The following is a 21,411-nucleotide window of genomic DNA, read 5'->3' as shown; positions in this document are numbered from 1 at the left end:
ACTGCAGTTTGGTGCTGTCTCTCGGTGCTCTGGACCTGCTCTCCTGTTTCTCTGGATAACACCCATTAAAACCCAACCTTCTGGTTACGGACCTAAACGGGACAATATTATCTAATTTTCGGGGTATAAGCACAACTTTGAAAGCAGCTGATGTCCACATAAGCTGTTTACGTGTTTTATGTACTGCCACTGGCCAATGTATCAGTTGTTGTTTTTTTCTTTTTTGAAACAAATTAGAATCACTAGCTCCTTGTATAGAGGCGTGATTGCGGCCGTATTCTGGCAATACAATCAATAAATTAAATTTTGTTTATATTCGCTGGATGTTTCAGCCCATCCAGCATTCGGACACCGCAAATAAGTGCAAAACGTTCAAGCTGGGTTGTTCGCACCGCACGCTCATTAAAGTATGCAGGCAAATAAACATTCTGCCAAGATTCAGCACGCGAGTTTCACCCAGGGATATAAGAGGGTGCTTCTTGGACCACGAGCAAGCAGAACAAAGAGTGGATGATGGGATTACTCGGTCGCTTCGAACTGCTCTGCCTAAGAATTACAAGGTGCTGTGTTTTGGTCATATAAATTCCCCGTTCAGCACTTTTTACTTTCTCACCCGCTGACTACTGCATAAAAATATATTATTATATCCCTATAACTGGTGTAGGATTTAAGATCTGACGTCTGCCTTGATTGACAATTTTTTCTTGAAATGTTTAATTTACGTTCATCCTATTCGAGGAATCATGGTCGCACACAATAGAAAATAATCTTAGGAGGATAAAGTTGTGGGCCAATTAGTGCAGTGACATAATGACTAAAACCACAGCAGGCACTGGACGGAGACAGCGGGCTAGAGCAAAGTTGCAAGTAGTGGCCTTTATTGTCATCAGCCTCCATCCCGTGTGGGTAGCGGTTTTTAGTCTATAGTGAACTAGAATACGACCACATTCCAGGTCACTACAGCCACGTGCTGAAGGGCTGCCCAACACAATTTCTCAAGTTAGGCGGCCTTTGTGCAGGACATTTCACGATCATGAGACAGAGGTTATGATGCAGCAGTTTTCACTGGTGTCCCGTCTCCTTTACATAAAAGACTGGTTCTCGTCTCCCATTCTGCGCCCAGAAGTACCCTGGACATGCGCCGCCACCAACTCTTGTATAACACGCGCGCGATTTGCTTTGTCTGATTTTTGGCTGATTCTATTCGATAATTTTGCTCGCATTTCTGTGAGCTGTTTCATTTCGGTTTTTATGAGTGTCGGCATTATTAGCCTGCTCCATATATTTTAAGAGAAAGCGAAGAGAGTCTTTGCAAGCAACATTCCTAACTTCGCGTGCTCAGTCATTGCATATAATATTTGTACTTTATGTTCGGGGTCAGATGCGCGCTGCCGTATTTAGAGCATGTCTTTATGAGGTGTTTCTCCGGCATCTCTGTTTCCGTGTTTTCTAGCACATATACCACGTTTCGATTTAGGCCGTGCAAGATTTGTAACTTGATCGGCTAAGCATTGTGTTCGCCCGCAGGAAAATAAGAATGCTATCCAGGCACTACGAACCACGTGGACACGTTACCCACAAACGCGTCACGCCCCCCCCCCCCCCCCCCTTCCAGATGACAGTCGCAATTCTGGAAGTGTCTGGGATATATGTGTGGGGTTGGCCAAAACCGCGCTGAGCATTTAGAGCATCAGCCGCTTTAAAAGAGCCTCCCCCCTCTCCATCTTAGAATTACTGGCGGTTGCGAGGTCCCTCTTCCCGCGAGACCAACCTAGAACTTTGGAGAAAAAGCACCTTAATCACAAATTAGTTAATTGGAAAATAAAAATATCCCTTGGTGCGCCAGACGGCTGGCATCTCTATACAAGCGGTTTTTCTGCCCTCCAATGTTTCATTTATGAAGTGTTCGCTATAATTAGCTCGGAAACTTCCAACTATATATACATATATATATGCACCCATCATCAGCGCGTTGTTTCTACTTCCGCTTTGCAATTCAATGTTCTTTCTAGATAATCACCATAAGACTAATTCTTGTCAATACCAATCAATATCATTTCAAGATTATGTGTGCTTGGTTAGTTAAATGCAGTTGCTTTATTGAACGGCGGAAGCGTGGGCCACGTTGACTGCGTCACCCACACCGCCCCACTAAACGTGCTGTATGTGGTTGCGCGACGGAGGTGGATACTGAGGTTACGGGCACAGAAATTAGGTGCCCTGGAGCGACCTGGGTGCGGCTTTTGCGGGGCACCATTAAACCTTCGAGCAATTCTCTGCTCCCAGACTGATTATTGTGCGTTTAGGCCTGACTCAGGTCACATGTAGCTTCCTCTGCCTGCAATGGCTCTCTATTTCACATTTGTATGTGACGGCCTTTTGTTCAGCCCCTAGCTGACTGTGCATTGCGCATACGGTAGAGCGCAGGGGAATATTATCATTTCTCTGAGTGAAAGCTCTCCATACTTGGTATCTACACGTTCTCTCGCAGAAGAGTGGACGATAGGTGGGAGCCCCTGACATTGCGTAGTTATATCAAGGAGCAGGCCGATGCCTCGGACGATGAGCACCGTGAGCCAGGTACGTCCGGTAAGTCGTCTCCCACCTTTTGCGCACCACAGCACTGCATGCCTTTCAGTTGTGTTGAACTACAGCACTTTCAAGCATGAATACCTCCAGCTGATGTGCTAATCATGTTACCAAATTATAGAGACACGGTCTGTGAACATACGGTATCACCTTGCCCGTGGACATCCAAGCTGTTGCATGCTATGAGTGGGAAGAGCAGGTGACTGCGGGAAGTTACTTGAAAGCTGTCGAAATATCGCGTCCTGCACCGGTGCTTTAGCAAGTGTTAAGCTTCCTCGTGGCTTAATTGTGCGTGTGACGACCTTCATACTTCGAGGTTGAACAGTGAGTGTATCGAGTGCAAGCTCCACTTCAGTGCGATAAGGCGCTGGCCGCTTACAGTTTGGCTCTTTACGATACCTGCGGCAACTTGAAATTTCGCGCACCTAGACACATAGGCGCGGCAAAAGGCACTTTAGCGCACATGAATTTTTCGAATTTTGCGCAACCCTGCCTGTTTTCGCCACTGAGAGGAACCCTACGTGCGATGCAGCCCTTTTCTCAAATGGGAGAAAAGAAGAAACTGCATCAAAGTGTGTTGCTTGGCGAGTTGGTGACCTATCAATGTAGTAGAAAATGGCGCAGAAGACGGGACAAGACAGTACACAACACGAGCGCCGGACTAACAACGTATTCAAAGCGAGCGTATGAATACACTCGGCAACAGATGCGCGGGAATGAAAAACAAGGGCCACAATGTCGACACGAAAAAAAAAAAAAATATCATGCTAATCATTAGGAGTTAAGATAGGCAAGCACAAGGCGTAATAATGAAACAGTCGGTATGCTTGCGCATGAAGCCCCTTTGCGGTCAATGATAAGAGCTTCAAAGATTTCCGTGGGATGTTTCTCATGGTAACATTTTAGAATCATGCAGTGGGTTCTGCCCCATACAAACTGGAGCCTATGTGCAAGAAAGTTAACTTTTCAGGTCCTCGAATGGTTGCATGGGACAAGAGGCATAATAAGCGCTTTGTTGCCTGCCGCCCCCACGTTGTTTACGAGTTGCCTTTTTCTTGCAGGGCCTCGTATATAGGTCAGAGGGGGCGATGCATCAATGATCGCCTCAAAGAACATGCATCGTCCCTTGCTGACATTGTGCCCCAATTCAACTTGGCGCTGCACTGTAAAACTTGTCCGAATTCGAACCAGGGTGTGATTCTAAAATGTTACCATGAAAAACATACCAGGGAAATCTTTCAAGTTCTTATCATTGACCGCAAAGGGGCTTCATGCGCAAGCATACCGTCTGTTTCCTTATCACGCCATGAGTTTGTCTATCTTAACTCATAATGATTAGCATGGCATTTTTTTCGTGCTGACGTCGTGGCCCTTCATCTTTTTCATTCCAGCGCGTCTGTCCCTCAGCGTATTCATACGCTCGCTTTGAACACATTCAGTTGTTCGTCTGGCGCTCGTGTTGTCTACTGTCTTGTCCCGTCTTTTGCGCTATTTTCTACTACCATGAGAAAAGAAGAAACAAACGCATGATAGGACGCCAGCAGCTTGAACTGATTACGGCTCTTACGCAAACGTACCGATTCTTGGACAGGCATTGTAAAAATAGAATAGCGGGAAAATAAAACACAGCAGAAATACATGGGACGAGCGCTCATAGCTTCCGTTGCTATTCGTTTCATGACCGTCGACTGTTTTCATGCTTTTTGGTGAAGCCATGTGGTCTGTTGCATACCGAACCATGTTTATGTCGTGATTTTAACAGGAATATTCTGGCGCCACATCGGTGGCATCGTGTAACTCGAAAATGAACCGCTGGAAAATTTGGCAACCATGTTATGCTTCACCGAGTCTTAGAAGAACGTTGTGCAGCTGCTTTTGTCCAAGCAGTGCTCGGCATTGTAAATTACCCCCTGTTTTTGTACCAATGTGCTAAGTTACATTAATGGCACTTTTATTCTTTTTTTTTTCCCGGAACTAGGTGCGATGAAGCGCATTACGGACGGGTTACTTGCTTTGGTCGAAGCAATCGGCGAACGCTTCAACAACTTAAAAATTGGTCCCCAGTGCGGCGTGTAAGTTCAGTTCGTCACATCACTCTGTTTTCAAACAAATGTGAAAGTCCTGACGTGGCCGATTGTGGAAATTACAACTCAATAAACATAACTAAGTCTGTAGAGCAGTAGCAAAATTATTGAGAATTATTCATCTATCCTTCCAGTTACGCCAGTCTGCCGCAGTTGCGATGGCCAGAAACAAAAATTTGTGGGGAGGGGTGGCAGGACACTTAAGGGCATGCCGTGTTAAAGGCTCCCGTCCGCGGCTTACCCTGTGTATACTTGTTCGCGTATGTAGTACATCACGTTTGTAGCTCCTTTATTCGTAATCCCTGAATCGGCACCTCTGTTATCTTGCGCATATCTTTTAGCATACATTGGTGATCTCCTTATATCCAAATAGCCCCAACCACGCCGCATGAATGTGCCCCAGGTATAGTCTTAGGCGCCATACCTGATTCCTCTCTTATCGGAATCCGACACCTCCTCCAAAACCGGCCATGTCACGCCGCCGCGTGACGTCGTCGAACAACCCTGCGATGTAACGGTCTACCACAGCGATATCCTCGCTCTCAATGCCAACATTGCGACGCCCGAGTTTATGGAGAGCAGAGTGTTAACAACGCCACCACGTTATTACGGGAATGGGCTTCAGATTGTCTTGTCTACCATTAACTCGTGTTGTTTGCTTTTAGGGCCTATGTACAGTCTTTGTCAAAAGTGTAGAGCCCATGGGGTCTTTTTCTGAGACACTTCGTGTGGCTTGTAATGCATTTACAGTGTTCCGAAACTCTATGTTAAGAATATTTTTGTCCTACCCTCTCCAATGGGAGGGACCTCCACTAATGCTAAATTAGTGCCACTACACGGCTCACAAGCAGACCCCTTGGGCGCTACACTTTTGACAAAGGGTGTATTTCACATTATTCCACGCCCATCTTTTGCTGCTGAAATGCATATATGTCCTAGTACCAATTAATACCACACGTACTCGTCTGTGGTATGAATTTATGCATTTTGTTGCTGTACGGTACATTTACATTCATTTTACAATACCTGGTATGGTATGAACTCAACAAAAAAACATAACGTTTTGATAGTTCACTAATATCTGACCAACTGTTCCCACAGTATACAGTATTTCATCTATACGGTATGTCCTAGCTTGGGCATCGTGCCCTGGGCCTCTGCAAGCTGACAATAACAGCTTGGAGCTCAGGTGAACCATCAGAAATATTGTGAAAGTATAGAAACCGTCATCATCATCATCATCATCATCACAACCATTATTAGCGGAATCGCGCCCTCTGCAGGGTGAAGGCCTCTCCCATATTTCTTCAGTTAGCCCGGATGTGTACTAGCCGCATTCACTTTACCCCTGCAAACTTCCTAACCTTATTTTCTCGCTTTAACTTTTTCCGCCCTCTGCTACGCTTTATCATGGGATCTAATTTGTTACCCTTGGAGACCATCGGTTATCTTTCGTTCGCAGTGCATGTCCTACCCATGGTCATTTCTTCCTCATCATTTCGACTACAATGTCATTATTTCGAATAATTTCTATGACCTACTCTGCAAGCACCCTTTCTCTTAACGTTACGCCTACCATTTTACGTTCTATAACTCTCTGCGTTGTCTCCGACTTATGTAGAACCCTTTTCGTCAGCAGCCATGTTTCAGCCCCATAAGTAAATACCGGTAAGATACAGGTGTTTTATACTTTCTTCTTGAGCGATACTGTTAAACTGCTAGTCATACTCTAGGAGTGTATACCATATGCGTTATATCCCAATCTTATCCTAGTTGTTTTCCTTTTGTGGTCCGAATAAGCGGTTACTACTTATCTAAGTATACATATTCGCCCACCACTATCTGTGCTTCCTACAGTAAACTGTTGTTCATTTCTGAGACTGCTGAATATTACCTTACTCTTCTGCACATTATTTTAAGTCCTACCTTGCTGCTTACCCTGCCTAGGGGATTTATCACACTTCGCGCTTCATCTCCTGAGTTACCCACCAAGGCAATGTTGTGAGCGAATCGCAGATTACTTAAATAATCTCGATCTACCCGTATCCCTAACTGCTCTCGTTCCAAGAATTCGAATGCTTCCTCTACGTCAGGTGTAAATGTACTGGGGAGATCGTGTCTCGCTGCTAAACACATTCCTTTATGAAAACATTATTACTTTATTTTTGGAAAGCTATGCTGTTCTGCCACTATAGATACCATTATGTACTTTCACATAAGGCTTATCAATAGCCTGACTTCGCATTCCCTTCATGACTGCTGAATTTTCGACTGTGAGCGAATTTCGATATCAACGAATTTCCATATCAACAGTGGCTAGTCATATTTCGGGCATATTTTTATCACTTTGTATAGATAACATCGATGGTAATGTACCCTTTCGAAAAACCTGCATATTCTTTGGTTGACCGATGTCTAAAGTTGCCTTGATTTTATTAGTCATTCCGTTAGTAATCACGTTTTAAGAAACGGACAGTTATCTGATTGGTCTGTAGCTTTAAGCCGTTAGCGTCCACTTTTTTATGAATTAAGATAATGCTAGTGTCCCACCGAGATTCCGCTACCATCGCTGTCATAAGGCATTGCTTATATATTGTGGCCACTTTTTCTAGCACAATATTCTCACCGTCCTTCAACAAATCTGTAGTTATCTGATCCTTCCAAGCTGCTTTTCCCATTTTCATAGCTTTTATAGATTTCGTAAGCTCGCCCTTCTTTTATAGCGGCGCGTCTGATTATCATTCGCTACAGCCAATATCATTATTTTCGTATTTCGTATAGGTCAATATAGTTCTGCTGGGCTACTCTGATTATCGTTCCCATATTATCAGACATTGCCGCCTTGTACTTTAAATCCAATATCCGGTTTTTGCCGATGGCTAATTGCTTTTTCCCCGCTTTCAGGTTACCACCGTTCTTTAGAGCATTTTCGATTTTCACCATATATCCTAAGTGAGACATTTTACGGCTATTGATCAGCTTTGACAGCTCTGCCAGTTATATCTTGTCTGTTGGGTTGGATGAGACTCGCAATTGCTGTTTCCCACAGACGACCATTCTCCAACTCCTTTCATGGTCGTTATACCAACGGAAGCCCCGGCATTACCTCGTTTCGAGTTGTGCTTGGGCGATACGAAAATCGGATCCTCCTTGTCCCCTTCTCTTACATATTTCCGCTTAAAGCTTTCGTTCGCCTCTTCCTTCCTCACTCTCCAGATGCGTCCCTCTTGTCCACTTTAATTCTCGCTCTCCTGCTGAGCATTCCTTGAATCATTCATTTCTTCTTTCACATAGCCACCCTTCGCTTCCTTCTCGTAGCACCACCATCAGGCTGCGCATTCTTCGGCCCCCACCTTAACGGGCTCCTTCTACCGTGGTCAGTCTCCGGGCTTTTAACGCGCAGGACATCTTTACACTAGGCGGGTCACATTGTAAACGTGCTTTCACAAATGATGAACCTGTATCGCCATCATTCTGCAGCGATGGCCACAGCACGGCTGACGTTCATGGTGACGCCATGTCTGACGTGGGGAAGCGCAACGGAGGCGAAGCGGGCCCATCGCAAAGGGTTTGTCCTCGGTAAGTACGCATCATGAAATCGCAGCATCGGCGTGGCATGCCCTGGGTGCTTGCTGGGTGAAGAACAGGAGCATCTCCATTGGTCTCCGGTTTCATTTTCTTTTGCAGACAGTGTTGCGGTCACAACTTCGCGCCAAAATTCGTTTTAGGAGTTGTGCAAAATACAAGCAGGTATTTCATTCGTTCCACCCACTTCACTAGCTGGCCGACATGCGGTAATGACATTTTCAAACCATTGTTTTAAACGCTCATATGCGAGTAGCAAAGTTCTCGAGCGCTACGAAAATGGTAGGGCCAACAAAGGAAGTACTTTTGGCCACGCAGCCTCAGCGTAGCCCTATTGATTCATCAAGAAATGATCCGTAATAAGCGAACACTAACTCAAGCGCTCTCATCCACGTCTGGGTAAAGCGCTACCAGATTCTAGGCCTTCTGCGACGCTGCTTGCTTGGAGAAAGCACCAGCTTCTGCACTCGACGCGCCGCACAACTGAACGAGACAGTGATAGGCCATAGAAAAGACCGGTGTAATAAGCCGCACGGATGACTTTGTAGGCCGTGTATGTTTTATGCTTCGCGTGCTCTCTTTTCAGCAGAATGAAAAAGGGAGATTATTGTCGGAAACACCAGTTGAGGGGGGGGGGGGGGGGCATTATGGTGACACTGGACTACTTTCCTATTCGCACCTAACAGCTTCCTCCGATATTTAAATATTTGGGATTATGTCTGCTGATTATATTTGTAAGCACAAATAAAAAAAAGAGGGGGAGGGGGACGGAATACATTACAGGAATCCTAACAACATTTATTCACATATATGTTCAATACAGAAAAATGTTTACGTTTTTGAAACAGCTAGCTTCCCACTTTATCTGGTAGAACCTGTCAATAGCTGTAGGCACCATACCATTGAAAAATGTCTGTACGCACCAAACCTAAACGAGTCCGATGTGTTGCGATATGGTTACTCGATGCGCTATGAGGGACCTGTGCCGCTTGTATTTTATTTTTGGCCGGTTGGGGGGGGGGGGGGGGGAAGCGCCGTCTTTTTTTGTTTTCACTTGCCAGTGAATGGCGGTTAGTCTCTTCGGTACGTTTTTTTTTTTTTTTTTTTTTTTGTGCGCCTTGGATCAACAATCCAACGTTATTTGTAGGAGGTCAGGCTGACTCGGTGTGCCTGTGCGGGAAAGCGCGCGGAAAGTGTGTTGTGTCATGCTGCATATTATGTCACACAGGCAACTAAGGACATCATGCGCGAAGAGCAGGGTTTAAAATCTGTTTGATGAAACCGCTTTAGAAAACTATTTAGAGATTCTACAGCTCGTCTAAAAGCTTTGCTTCTTATTGCAAGCTTGGGTGTGGAAGCTGTTCGTTATAAACGTGTCGAAAGTGATTTTGTCTTAGTTTATGTTCTGCTGATGGTATTGTGGTTTGCAGTGACAACCTCTCCAGAGAATTTACATTCACCTACATCTTGTTTCGCGAAAATGAAGTTTTGTGTTAAATGAGTGTGACCGATAGAAAGGCGACATAAAACGACTTCGATGAAACGCTCATCGTGACTACGCAACTTTCACTGTTCTATCCCTGGTTTCACGCAGCTAGGTTTAATTTGTTGTTCGCTTCCTCCTTCCATGAATCCTGCCATTTCTCTTTCAGGCTTCTTTTACAAATTTTATGGAATCTTTATGCGGTACATTTACTTTTTCTACCTTAGCGTTCCGACGACTACGGCATTTACATCAGGTCTTTCATTACCGCTGATACAATAACGAGTACAATTTCACTTCTAATCCTTGTATTTACGCTGTTTTTACTATTGTGCTATATTTTTCCTAATACGGATTCCGTTCCATTCCTGGAGTGTAAGCCTGTGATTACTCTGACTGCGTCAGTGTAAAATGCACTATTTTCAATGTTGCTCTTTATCATTTGTACTACAGCTAAGGAAATGGCTAAATAATTGGCAGTAAAAATTGATGCACAGTGAGGTAATGTAACTGTTATTTTCGCGTTTCACTTGTCCTACCCCACTCACAAAATGGAAAGCTGTTTTAGAACCATCGGTGTAGAATGCTCTGTGACCTTTGTACTTTTCTTCTTGGGCCTGAAACTATTATGCCTTCGTGCGGTGCCGGCCTTTTACGAAACCGTGTTGGTGCGAGGTCGTATACAGAGGGAAACCAGCACCAAGGGGGTACTAGGTGGGACTACTGGCAATATCAGGCAGCCTATTAATTAAGGTAAATTGAGGTCATTTCTCTTCAAAACGGAGAAAAAGCGTTTTGATAGCTTGAGTTTTGGCAATGAATAGTGTTCCTAATGTACACTTTGTCACTATAAGATAACAGAGGTATTATATGAGAGGGACCATACGTTTATTACGTAAGCACAAATAAGTTTTGACGCGCGCGGTAAGGACCACCAGAAATAAAATAAAATTGTGGTTTAGCTCTGGCTAAACCCAGCTGAATTGAGAAAGCAACGGCGGAAGCTTCTTTTACCTTTTTTGGAATAACAGCGCGAAGGACGAGGACTTCGTCCTTATTCCAAAATGTATAACCAACTAGCCGGCACCTCAACGCTTGTTAACTTCTTTTACCTGCTGCATTATTCCCTTATGACAATCAATCAGTGTAAGCTGCTACATTATTGGGGACACTTGAGCTCATCCTTTTGAGGGTATGACGCGAGAGCGTAAGCTACACCAGCCCACATACAAAGCCGTATGGACGTGCCTGCGTGTCGTATAGGGGTAGAATGCAAACGGCAGGCTGATTCTGATATCACCTTCTCATATGAAAAGCCCGACTTCGCAGCTCCTGCCCGTGGCATAGGGGTAACGTGAATTGTCATGGCAGGCTAATTTATTTATGAGGAGACCGCAGCTCTTCACGGCTTTAGCTGTCGGAGTATTGCTTTCGCAATAAAAAAGAAATCATATAAGCTAACATTGATGCCACAGAGACCGCACTGCAACGCTCGTGACTAGGCTGGAGAAATCAGGCGATGAGTGAATATTTCTCAGCGTGCCGAAAATCCGCCACATGAACACGGTCGCTGTCTTCAAAGTCCGACGAGGCAAAGCGTTGCAAGCAGAGAGGAACCTGTGGCGGTGATGCCTGCCACATGGCATCAGTGCGTGGCCGGGTGGGACGCAATGGTCCTCTGAAGGCGACAACCGGGCTGAAACTAAGAATGGAGGAGCCTGTACAAGCGATCCCGCTATAGTTAGGCAGTTTGTAATGAAGAGATCAAACTGGTGAAGGTCAGTTCGGCGTATGTCGTTTAACGTCCGAAAGTGACTCACTCTATGAGAGACGCCGTAGTTCAGGCTGCGGAAATGTCGACTACCTGGGGTTCTTTAACAGGCAATGAGGTCACACACAGGGGCCATGCATTTCCCCGTCCATCGAAAAGGAGTCCGGAATTCTGATCCCGCTTCTTTAAGCTCAGCACTCGAGAGCCCTAACCACTGTGTCACCGGGGCTTCCATTCAATTCTTCGTCAGGAATTGGACCGCTATCAATCTGCGCCGACCACCACCATGTCTAATTTTCGACCACATTTACCCAATGGATCTAGGAGAACTAGTTGACAGCAGAACAACGAACTCGCCACAAAGCGCAGCATCAACCAAGGCGGTCAGGCATATGAAAATGCATGATGGATTTCTTGATGAAGGACAATGCGCCGTTCTGCAGAGCAGCGCTGACGGATAGCCGCACGAGCGCGGTTGCACTGAAGACGCCGATGGGTTAGCCAGTTGTGTACCAGTCTGCCCACCGCTCGCGTGCTCCGTTTTATCTTTTGTGCACCTGTACATTTTAGTACATGAGTGGTACCGCCTCAGTTCGTAATCAAGTGTTTCACTTCCATGCAGCTATTGCTTTTCACACGCTGAATTCATTACAGTAAAAAAACTGGACACACAACATCAAGTGCGAACACGGAACTGCTGCCAAATAAAAAAAGTTTCTCATATTTATATCAGGAAGTACACGTGCCGCCAGGTTAGAACTAAGGTGCAAAAAAATACAAGGCTTCAACGCTGCTGAACCAAATACTGAGCGAAAGTATTAGCTGCGGGGGACCGAGCGTTCTTCTTCGTCCCTTTTCCTCTTCCTCAGCCCACTTATAAAGCCCCGCTTTAACCAAGCCGTATGAACGTGCCTTAGTGGCCTATAGGGATAACGTGAATGCCAGGGTCCTAGCAGGATGATTCTAACATAACCGTCCCATGTGAAACTCACCCAAGTTGGCAGCTCCTGCCGACCGCTTGAGTTGGTGGCCTAGCCGCCCAGCTCTCACCCTAGTGTCACGTGGGGTGTGACGTCACAGCGTCCCGTGGGTAAAACGTGGCTACCGGCCGCGCTACGCTGAAGGCTCGAAACTAAAAAAAAATCCTTAGCCGCATAATATAAAAAAAGCAGTTGGAAACCAAAGAACAGTAGCAAGGCCAAGCGCACACACCTCCTGGAAAGCCCACCATGGAAACATGTCCCGCGACAAGCTGAAACCTAACTTAATCGGACACCAGACGACTGTGTCATACACCACTCCTTAACCTGAAGGTGACAAGGAAGCATCGCTAACCCATTTCTCGTCTCCGATAGAACTAATCGTGAAAGCTTCTACTGTCTTCCAATGCTTCTTACATGTGCGATGAAGAAGAGTATTCAGAAAACACCCTACAATTTTTGCAACGGTGCCGGTGCGTTGCTAGCTTACTCGGGTGGTGTATTACATGGCACTTGTAGTCGAACCCTCAAAACTTCGTTGATCTAATCCAACCTAATCTTTTCTTCTGACGCCGTCCTCCTCACTCTCCAGATGGGTCCCGCTTGTCCACTTAAATTCTATCTCTGCTGTTAAGCATTGCACCGGTCTCGACATATATGTCTGCTTTCACGTAATCACCCTTCGCTTCCTTCTCGTACCGCTATCCTCAGGTTGCGCATTCTTCGGCCTTCGCCTTATCCTGCCTGTTCACTGGCTCGAGCCGGCCCAAGTGCCCTTTTTTGGCCCCACCCGTGGGCCGGACACTGCTCCCTCGGAAGTATACAGCGCCGGGCTCCGTCTGGGACCGGTATATATTTTTATTGGACGGGCCGGGCTTCCAAATCCGTAAAACACCCAACTTTTGCGAAATAACGAATATGGCCGTGGTGGGCCAGGAGTCTCTAAGGAACAGCAGGAAACATCCTTCAAGTGCGAGAGGTCCCAGTTCCCTCCAGGCGGTGATCCTGCTTTCCCGCACGCGCACTCACCGTGTACTGATCTTTCTCCAAACAAAATGATTTATACCAATACTTGCTGTACCCCAGTAGCCGAGTAGTATGGCCGCTTCTAACCTGCTGAATTTGGAGTTTCCGAATTTTCTCCTTCCTTCACACTAGCGCTGATGGTCAGGTATCTGTTTCGAGATTCGCGCCACGCTGTCGCCTCTCACGCGTCTTTGTGGCTTGCCGCTGGCCTCGACATAGCCGCCTGCTTTAAAGCTGCATATCGCATATATGTGGGGCTTGAGTTGCCTCTTGTTTCTCGACGCAGGTAATGGAGTGGCTGAATGAAATTATCGAGTATACTAGGCCACATCACCCATTGCTCATGTTTGAGCTAGCGCAGTTTTGGAGAAGCGAAGAAGCCGCGTACCCCAATCGGTTACAGCAGGTTGGGTCTGGCCCTGGTCTTAAATTTAAGCACAGGACCGGTCAGGCTCTTTCAGCGTCCGCTCAAGCGGAGACTCCTGTACCGACATTGGGCCAGGCGCAGCCTCGGAATTTCGGCCTACGCACACCTCTAAATCTGCTCCTTCTACGATGTTAAGACTCTGGGTTCTTTGTGTAGCTGTCACCTTTCGAGTGTGCACTTTAAGCTTAAGTTACATTTAGACCCTGTATACGTGCTTGCACACGTGTTGCGCCACAACGTTCTATTTGTCGATGTCATGCTGCAGGTGTGGCCAATCGCAGGCCCAGAAGACCGCAAGTGAGCAACTAAGTGAGGAAGAAGGCGCCAAGGAAGGACCTACCGCCTCCAGCATTCGGGGTCCTTTGACACGGTAAGGCCTACACGTCATGACGGCCCTGAGTGCTCTTCCTTGATGGGCGAAAAGCAGCCTTTTTTCCGTCGGGCATCGATTTCATTCTCTTCTACAAACGTCGTTCAAAGTGTGGTGCCGAAGATATGCATCGAAAATTGTTAGGAGCTGATTGTAAGCAGACATTTCCTTCGTCCTTCATTAACTTGTCGACATTGTCTTTTTCAAACTACGGCTTTAAACGCTCAGGTCCTATTAGGAATGTTGGCGACCGCCGCGAACATGGTCTCACCTCGTAAGTATACTTCCGGCAATGTAGCCTTGGCGTAGCCTTTTTTATTCCTCAGAAAATTAAAGTCCGCGAACGTTAAAAAGCATTATGTTACAGCGCGCGTTCCACTTTAAGTGTGCCGCAATGAAAGCGCTCTCATTTGCGACTGAGTTGTGCGCTGACAGGTTCCCGCCTTTGTGACGAAATTGAGCTTTGCGTTGATGCTTGCTCGCAGCGAACTGCTGCAGTCGATGAGCCGCAAAATTGATTCAGGACGCTTTCTATCATGCCGCGCATGACCCTGCTGTAATCTCGGCGCAGTCGGGCGCGCGTGGCACAATATCACGCGGTATTTTTTAAGCTGAATGAAAAGGACTACGCTATGGCATCATCGTCGAAAGCACCTGGGTCGGACTATTTTGATGGCGTTGGACAAATCGCACCTCAGAGCTTGTACCGATATTTAAAATGTTGGATTATGCTGACTAACAATATCTGTAAGTGCAAGTAAAAAATAAGTGCGTACATTACAAGAATCCTAGTGACCTTTTTTACTTGATTTCAATATCGAATAATACTCACGTTTTTAAAATCGTTGTCCCCATATCGTTTGAAGAACATCATTCGCCATTTAGTGCAGGCTCATGTTAATTTGTAACGGCAACCGATATTTCCGTACTCTTTCAATGTGGGAAATGCAGTTCCCCGTCTTCAAATTCCTCCGTGGATGCGGCCTCCTGCGAGGGCACTCTCCTTCTCTCGTTTCATGTGGAATTTAGTTTCCGATTTTGTTGCATGGTCACAGGGTTCAGAGAGATTCGCAGTGCGCTTGGTTTGATGGTATGCAGACGCCGCTCTTTTGACAAGCAACAGAAAGCGAATGCATAATCCATCCACCATGATCTGATCTCTATAAAAGCTTTCTCTGACAGCGTATGCATTCTCCACAACACACTTCGTTCGAGAGAAGAAATATTGTTACCATCGTGCTTGTGTGCTGTGCAGCAAAGTCATATTCGGTTGTTGTACGTACTGGTTATTCGGTACATTCGGTGCTCAGTTGAAAGTTTCCCTAACGCTCATCACTGGGACACTAAATGCCGGCTGCGTTGTCCTCGCTATGTGCAGCGGCAGTTAAGACCGTTAGCATGCAACAGCTACAGAAATCACAACTCCTTCAACTTAGTTGCAATCAGGTTCAACTGCTTTGCAGGATGTTCTTGACTATAGTGTTTGTATGTCGACCACATTTGTTGGGGTGGGCGCAGTTTTTGCTTAACGCGATGAAACTTGTGACTCTGGAATCTTGCTTAAACCAGTTTCTTGGTGCACCCGGGGTCTTTTTCATTCCCGAAGCGTTCTTTAAAATATTACTGCAAGGCATTTCCATGGTCACATATTCCCACCCAGATATTCTTGTTTTCGTGAACTGTGAAATGATGTTCGCCAAGTGGCAGCGTAACACGCGCAACACACCATTCTGTTTGTTGTCATTCACTCATGCAGCGCCATCCTGGGCCGTACTAAAGGTGAACGGCCCAGGATCGAGGAAGACATGCAGGCTGTCGAGGAGAAAGACGGCGTCTTGATCCGAGAGGTTCGCGACCGGGCCCGTGGCAGGTCTCGCCGCATGCGGAACTAAGTCTCACGCTGAAGCGATGCGCCTGTGAGACCCAGTGAGTCAGCAGCGTGCCACCACCGCAACGGCGCCTTGCTGCGCGCCTCGGCATAGTAAGAAACATGAAACAAAGCGAAGCAGTGCACATTAAAAACAGTTATAAGTTAATCTGGGTGTTATGACTTTGTCCCAACGTATTTCTGTCTAGATAGTTGAGCAAGCATAGGAGTTGAAAGCATATGCAATTCCCCTACCTCGCAGTTTGCTGTTGCCAGTACAGGTACCTTGTCACCAGGTGCATTCAACACCTACAAGGAAAGGAAAAGCAGTGAAACAACAAACTGAAATCTGAATTCACACATGTTTATTTATAGATGGGCCACAGTAGACATGAAAGATGAACAAAAAAGATAATCCTTTTGATATGGATAAGGTTAGCTATATGATTTCTACAGCCATAAAGAAAAGCCATCCTTACTACTCTTTTGTTTGCATATTTTCAGCCCATTGTTCGCACTGTTTCCTGAAGAGCTAAAAACGGAAGGGATCTGTATAAGTAGCAAACAGCTTAATGAATAGGTCAGTGGTTATCAGCAATGGATGGGTTGGGGACCTCTTGTAAACCACTGAAAGTTGACTGTAGAGGGGGGTAGGGATTCTTGTGAGGACTGCTGTTGCTGCAGTTCCAAGAGATCAAACTGGGATAGGGTCCATACTAAAGTGACCTCTAAAAATGTTCACTTGATACGCCAGTGGGCCACAGCTGCAGAGGACATAGACAGAGGCAGCATGTCAGTATGCATGCTGCTGGAAAGGACTGAACTCCTTCCAACACTGTGCTGCTCACTCTCCCACCCCAAATGTTTTGCCTGCAGCCCCATCTAGCACTGCAGAAAGAGCTCGAGTTTAACAGATACCTGCATCAACAAAAGCTCTCTCTCCCTCTCTCATATGCAGACTTTCAATTTCCACACTCCTCTCCTGTGTCTTTGCCTTTGAGAAACTAGTTGGCTTTGAACCTCCATGCTTTTAACCCTGCAAAGCTGTTTTGCCAGGCCAGAGCAAAGATCTATTGCATAAACTTTCTTTTTGGGGGGAGATGTGTGTTTGCAGACCCTCAAAATATTTTCGCAGATCCCCATTTAAAAAACACTGGAATAGACCATCTGGAATGCTTCCACCAGATTCCAACTCATCTCTTATACTGTTGTCAGCCTTCATGCTTACTAATAGTTTTAAAAGCCAAGCAGATGCACAGTGGCAATATGGCAAACTATAGTAGTCGTTGAGCAATGGGTATGCATAACATGCACAACTACAGCCAAGATTTAAAATTGAAAGGCACTTCAGAGACAACTGTACTGGATGTTTCATGTTGACATAGACTACTGTAACTTAGGCTAATTTTAATTCCCCATTAACTGACTTATTACATAATCTTAATTACTGAAAGTTGTAAATATTTGCTGCAGAGCCAGAGTGTTCATATGCAAACTTGTATAGTGCCAGTGGAAAACAATCATTAAATTGTTTCCTATATTATATTTCTCATGCTGTACTTTCTTGCATTCTAAAATTCACAGAATATGAGAAAAGCCATGTGACCAGATGCTTATGCCAAGCTGCTGTGCTGCTCTCAAGCATGCAGTGACTGACTGGGATTCCTGCTTTTTATGCACAATTTCACAATGAATGTTCCTAACTGAGCATTCCAAAGGAGAATGAAAAGCCTCTTTACTTTGTTTTGCAGTCAGCAATGGCCAGTCATTGCAGCATGCATTTGCCTTCACATGACACAGGCTAGAGATCCAAATATATACAACACTGTTGCGTCGCCATGCCTACAGATGTACTCCTGCCAACCTTGCCCACTCATTACATATTCTCGACAGCTGCATAATAGCAAAGCTCAAGCGCCCAATCAAGTGACCTTTTCTTTCATATTTTATAGGCTTTAAAATGCAAAAAAAAGAAGTTTGTGAAGCATACCATGCAAGAAACAATTTATTAGATGTTTTCTGATGTTATAAAACCTTGCATATCTCACTTGGGGGCTGCAGGGAATAATGTAGGAGTTAAGTAAATATAATCAGGTAAGGGCAAATAACCTTTGAAATCTTAGCTCAAGTTGCTTGGAAAACTTGTATAGCAGAAGCACTGAAGGAAGTCATACACTGAAAGTCCCACACTGAAGACCTATTAGTGATAGAACGTTCTGCTCAGCAAAACTGTTTTAATGTTCCAAAGTTTGGCACTGTCTATGGAAAGTGATAGCAGATTGACAAAGAATGATGATATGGACTTCTTATCAGCATCAATTTTACAGCAAAGCTGGCACAGCCCAGTGATCTCACAAGCTTTCTTTGTCATGTTTGTAGCTACTATACAGCAATTATGGCACAAAGTTCATATCTGGATGTCAGAAGCAACACTAAAAGAGTGAAGTGCAGGCACACAGGATGCAACAAAAGGAGCATTTGTCTAATTTCATTGATACTCTGAAGAGGAGTCATTTTGACAGCTGAATAAAAATTGGTTGAAAGCATTGTGTACACATAGTTGAAATCAAAATGGTACATGATGGTTTCACTTGCAACTGCAGTCTGCTTAGTTCAGGAAGCCAGAGCCCAGACCATCTATGCATGGCCATCACTTCAGCTGAGCAGGCAATGTCCTTAAAGTAATTTATGAGCCACATTTACAGCACCACAGCATACCATTCAACTGCTTTGTCTAGGGCAATGTGCTTGTTACTTGCTTTTATTTTTATGCAGTATTGCTTCAATGAGAACACAGACTGAAACCTGCTGTAAAATGTCACTTCCTTTGCTTTGTAGACAAGCTTGATCACGTCTATGCCCTGCAAAGTTAAGTCAGTGTGTGTGCCAGAAGCTCAAGGTCATGAGTAGTAGACATGGGCATGTTTGTTTTCCCTTTGCCAGTGAGCTGCAGTTTACCAATAGCATGTATAAACTTTTTCTTCATCAATGAGTTCATCTGACCTAACTTTATGCTTTTTTATTATCGGTGCAGCGCATTCACGAGGACGAGAGGAGACACAGACACCTGGGCGTAAATGCACTGCACCGATGTCTAACCAGCATGCCCAAGCATCTACCTTGTCTTCATTTTTTTGCTTGCACCCAGGTTCCTACTTTCTCAGATTCACTCAACAATTGCTGCTCTAGCCCTTCATTTCATGTAATATCTTGCAGGAAACACTAAATGTTTAAAAATACACTGTGCCAGGAACAAAAGTAAAAATATAAAGGAAACTAAAAATTAAAAAACTGTGTTTTAATTGCAGCATTGACTGTGACAAGGTGTGATTGGACAAATTTCGCCACAGTCATTGATTTAAAAGGAGGCAACCTATAATGCCATTGGAAATTCTAAACTGGAAAGTAGTCGCCTCTCTAAAAATGCCACAACCACATGACAACTGGTAATGTGGCTAACTTGCCACTTGCGAGTTTTTGCATAAAAAGCTGCCTACACTTCGGGCTTCGGCCCCGTTAGCATTTTTTGTGGTTTTGTGCCCTGGCCTTTAACTTTTCTTCCAGATTTTTCATGAAAAAAGAAACATGTGGCTACTGAAATTATCATATCTGCTTTGTAGGTGCGTTTGCATGTTGATGCCCTTCTGTCAAATGTAAAGCGCAAATCAAAGCATCCAAAATCATGTTGAAAGTTCAGCGCAGTTGTGTAAGTGTATCTCGTCCTTTTGTCCTTGTCTGCCAGCACTGCAAATACCATAATGCTCGACAACTACTAACTAGCCCAGCAACATATCCAGGATTAGTTTTAATAGTGCTGATTGCACAAATTCAGTGATTTTTGCATTGTTTCAGTTTCACGTTTTAAAATTGGAAGGTGGATCAGCAGGCCATGCAAATTTCACTGTGATGCATCTTCAGCCATCACAACTTGCAACATTCTCAGAGCCGGATTAACAGAAAAGTCCCTCCTATCACTTCCATATTATACTTCTGTAAATACCCCATTTCATTTTACCTACACCAAACTAAAAAAAAAAAACAAGGTGTGATTACTGTGATTGGCACGAAAGTGATGCATTATTTTTAGAAAGAGACCTCCCGAGTGAAGGGGAATTTCTGTTTTTGCAGCTCGACAAGGTCTGACAAAAGCAAAAGCTAAACAAAGTAAGCTCAGGTGGGGGCCCCATCTCTTCATTCTGATTTTCTCTCTTCATACCTATCGCTCAACATTCAATACTATGTGGTTCGGGCTTCCTTCTCGCATCCTCGGAGATAAGGTTCTGTGCTTCAGCATCCTCAGCCCCCACCTTTATCCAGTGCTACATTCTATCCTATTCTGTACACACAACTGTCACAAATTTCTGTACAAAAAGATATGAAATACAACTAAAGAGTGCATTTTTAGTACACAATTACAGTTGTAGTTTCGAAGCGTGCCGTAAGAGTACATAATTTGCAATGCAGCACATATTCTTCAACAGTACCAAGTACTATTTAGATATTCATACTCTCTCTTGCAATACGGCCCCGTCTAGTGACATCAACATCTACATTTACACCATAAGACAACAGAGACAGCGCCACTGCTTGGCATCATCTGTGTTCGCTCCAAATGTGCAAAGTGATCTTGGGTGCCGCCGGCACCTCTTGCGCTGGATGAACAAACCAGAGGCTCGGGCTTTAGGCTGTGTGACACAAGTTTATATGCTGCAGGAACACAAGTAAATTGATGCCTACAATAAGAAATCATATTGCCTAGAACAGCTGCAAGGTGAATACAAGTACAGTAATAAGGTAGAAAGTTGGGCGAGTTGGTATATAGACATGGTTGAAAAAATCCACTGTACTAAAAGAGATGATGTCTAAATGCTTAAAAAACAGGACAAGCACAGACTCACAACTACGGTTATTTGAACAAACAGACGAGATATATATACAGAGAAACAAACAGATGCACCTGCGCAGAATTGCCAGATAGTAAAAAAAAATATTATGTTTCAAGTTTTATCTAAGTATAAAAATTATCTAATAAAATAATAATAAAAATTATTATTAATAAAGTTTTATCTAGGTATAAAGCAAGGGAGACAAAGGCTGGGTGATGCATCTATCACCTTTTTTCCTGATACAGTAGGCCTCCTTAAGTTCTCATGTTAGCTTATCTCGCTGATGGAAAAGAATGCTAGTTTGTGAGAACTGCGGATAGCAGCCTTGTCTATCTTTATTACC

The 21,411-nt window shown here is 44.7% G+C and overlaps 1 protein-coding gene across 1 annotated transcript; it reads left to right on the top strand.

Annotated features, from left to right (window-relative positions):
* Window positions 1-2,459: 2,459 nt before the first annotated feature.
* LOC146202027 (uncharacterized) lies at window positions 2,460-16,321 on the top strand. Its single transcript, XM_084583909.1, has 5 exons — window positions 2,460-2,589; window positions 4,568-4,661; window positions 8,154-8,252; window positions 14,211-14,315; window positions 16,072-16,321. Exons 2-5 carry the CDS (start codon window positions 4,573-4,575, stop codon window positions 16,205-16,207), a joined length of 429 nt encoding a protein of 142 aa, XP_084440035.1. The 5' UTR covers window positions 2,460-2,589; window positions 4,568-4,572; the 3' UTR covers window positions 16,208-16,321.
* Window positions 16,322-21,411: the final 5,090 nt, after the last annotated feature.

The sequence above is a fragment of the Amblyomma maculatum genome, chromosome 1, assembly GCF_055883805.1.
Source record: "Amblyomma maculatum isolate TAMU_Amacu chromosome 1, ASM5588380v1, whole genome shotgun sequence".
Classification (NCBI taxonomy): domain Eukaryota; kingdom Metazoa; phylum Arthropoda; class Arachnida; order Ixodida; family Ixodidae; genus Amblyomma; species Amblyomma maculatum.
Note: the sequence above shows the minus strand (reverse complement) of the source record. Positions and strands in the feature narration are given on the sequence as shown.

Excerpts from the sequence above, each read along its gene's own strand:
- LOC146202027 (XM_084583909.1), top strand. The coding sequence starts at position 4,573 with ATGAAGCGCATTACGGACGGGTTACTTGCTTTGGTCGAAGCAATCGGC. Across the intron at positions 8,253-14,210 it reads TCGCAAAGGGTTTGTCCTCG|GTGTGGCCAATCGCAGGCCC; the intron begins GTAAGTACGCAT and ends GTCATGCTGCAG. Across the intron at positions 14,316-16,071 it reads ATTCGGGGTCCTTTGACACG|CGCCATCCTGGGCCGTACTA; the intron begins GTAAGGCCTACA and ends TCACTCATGCAG.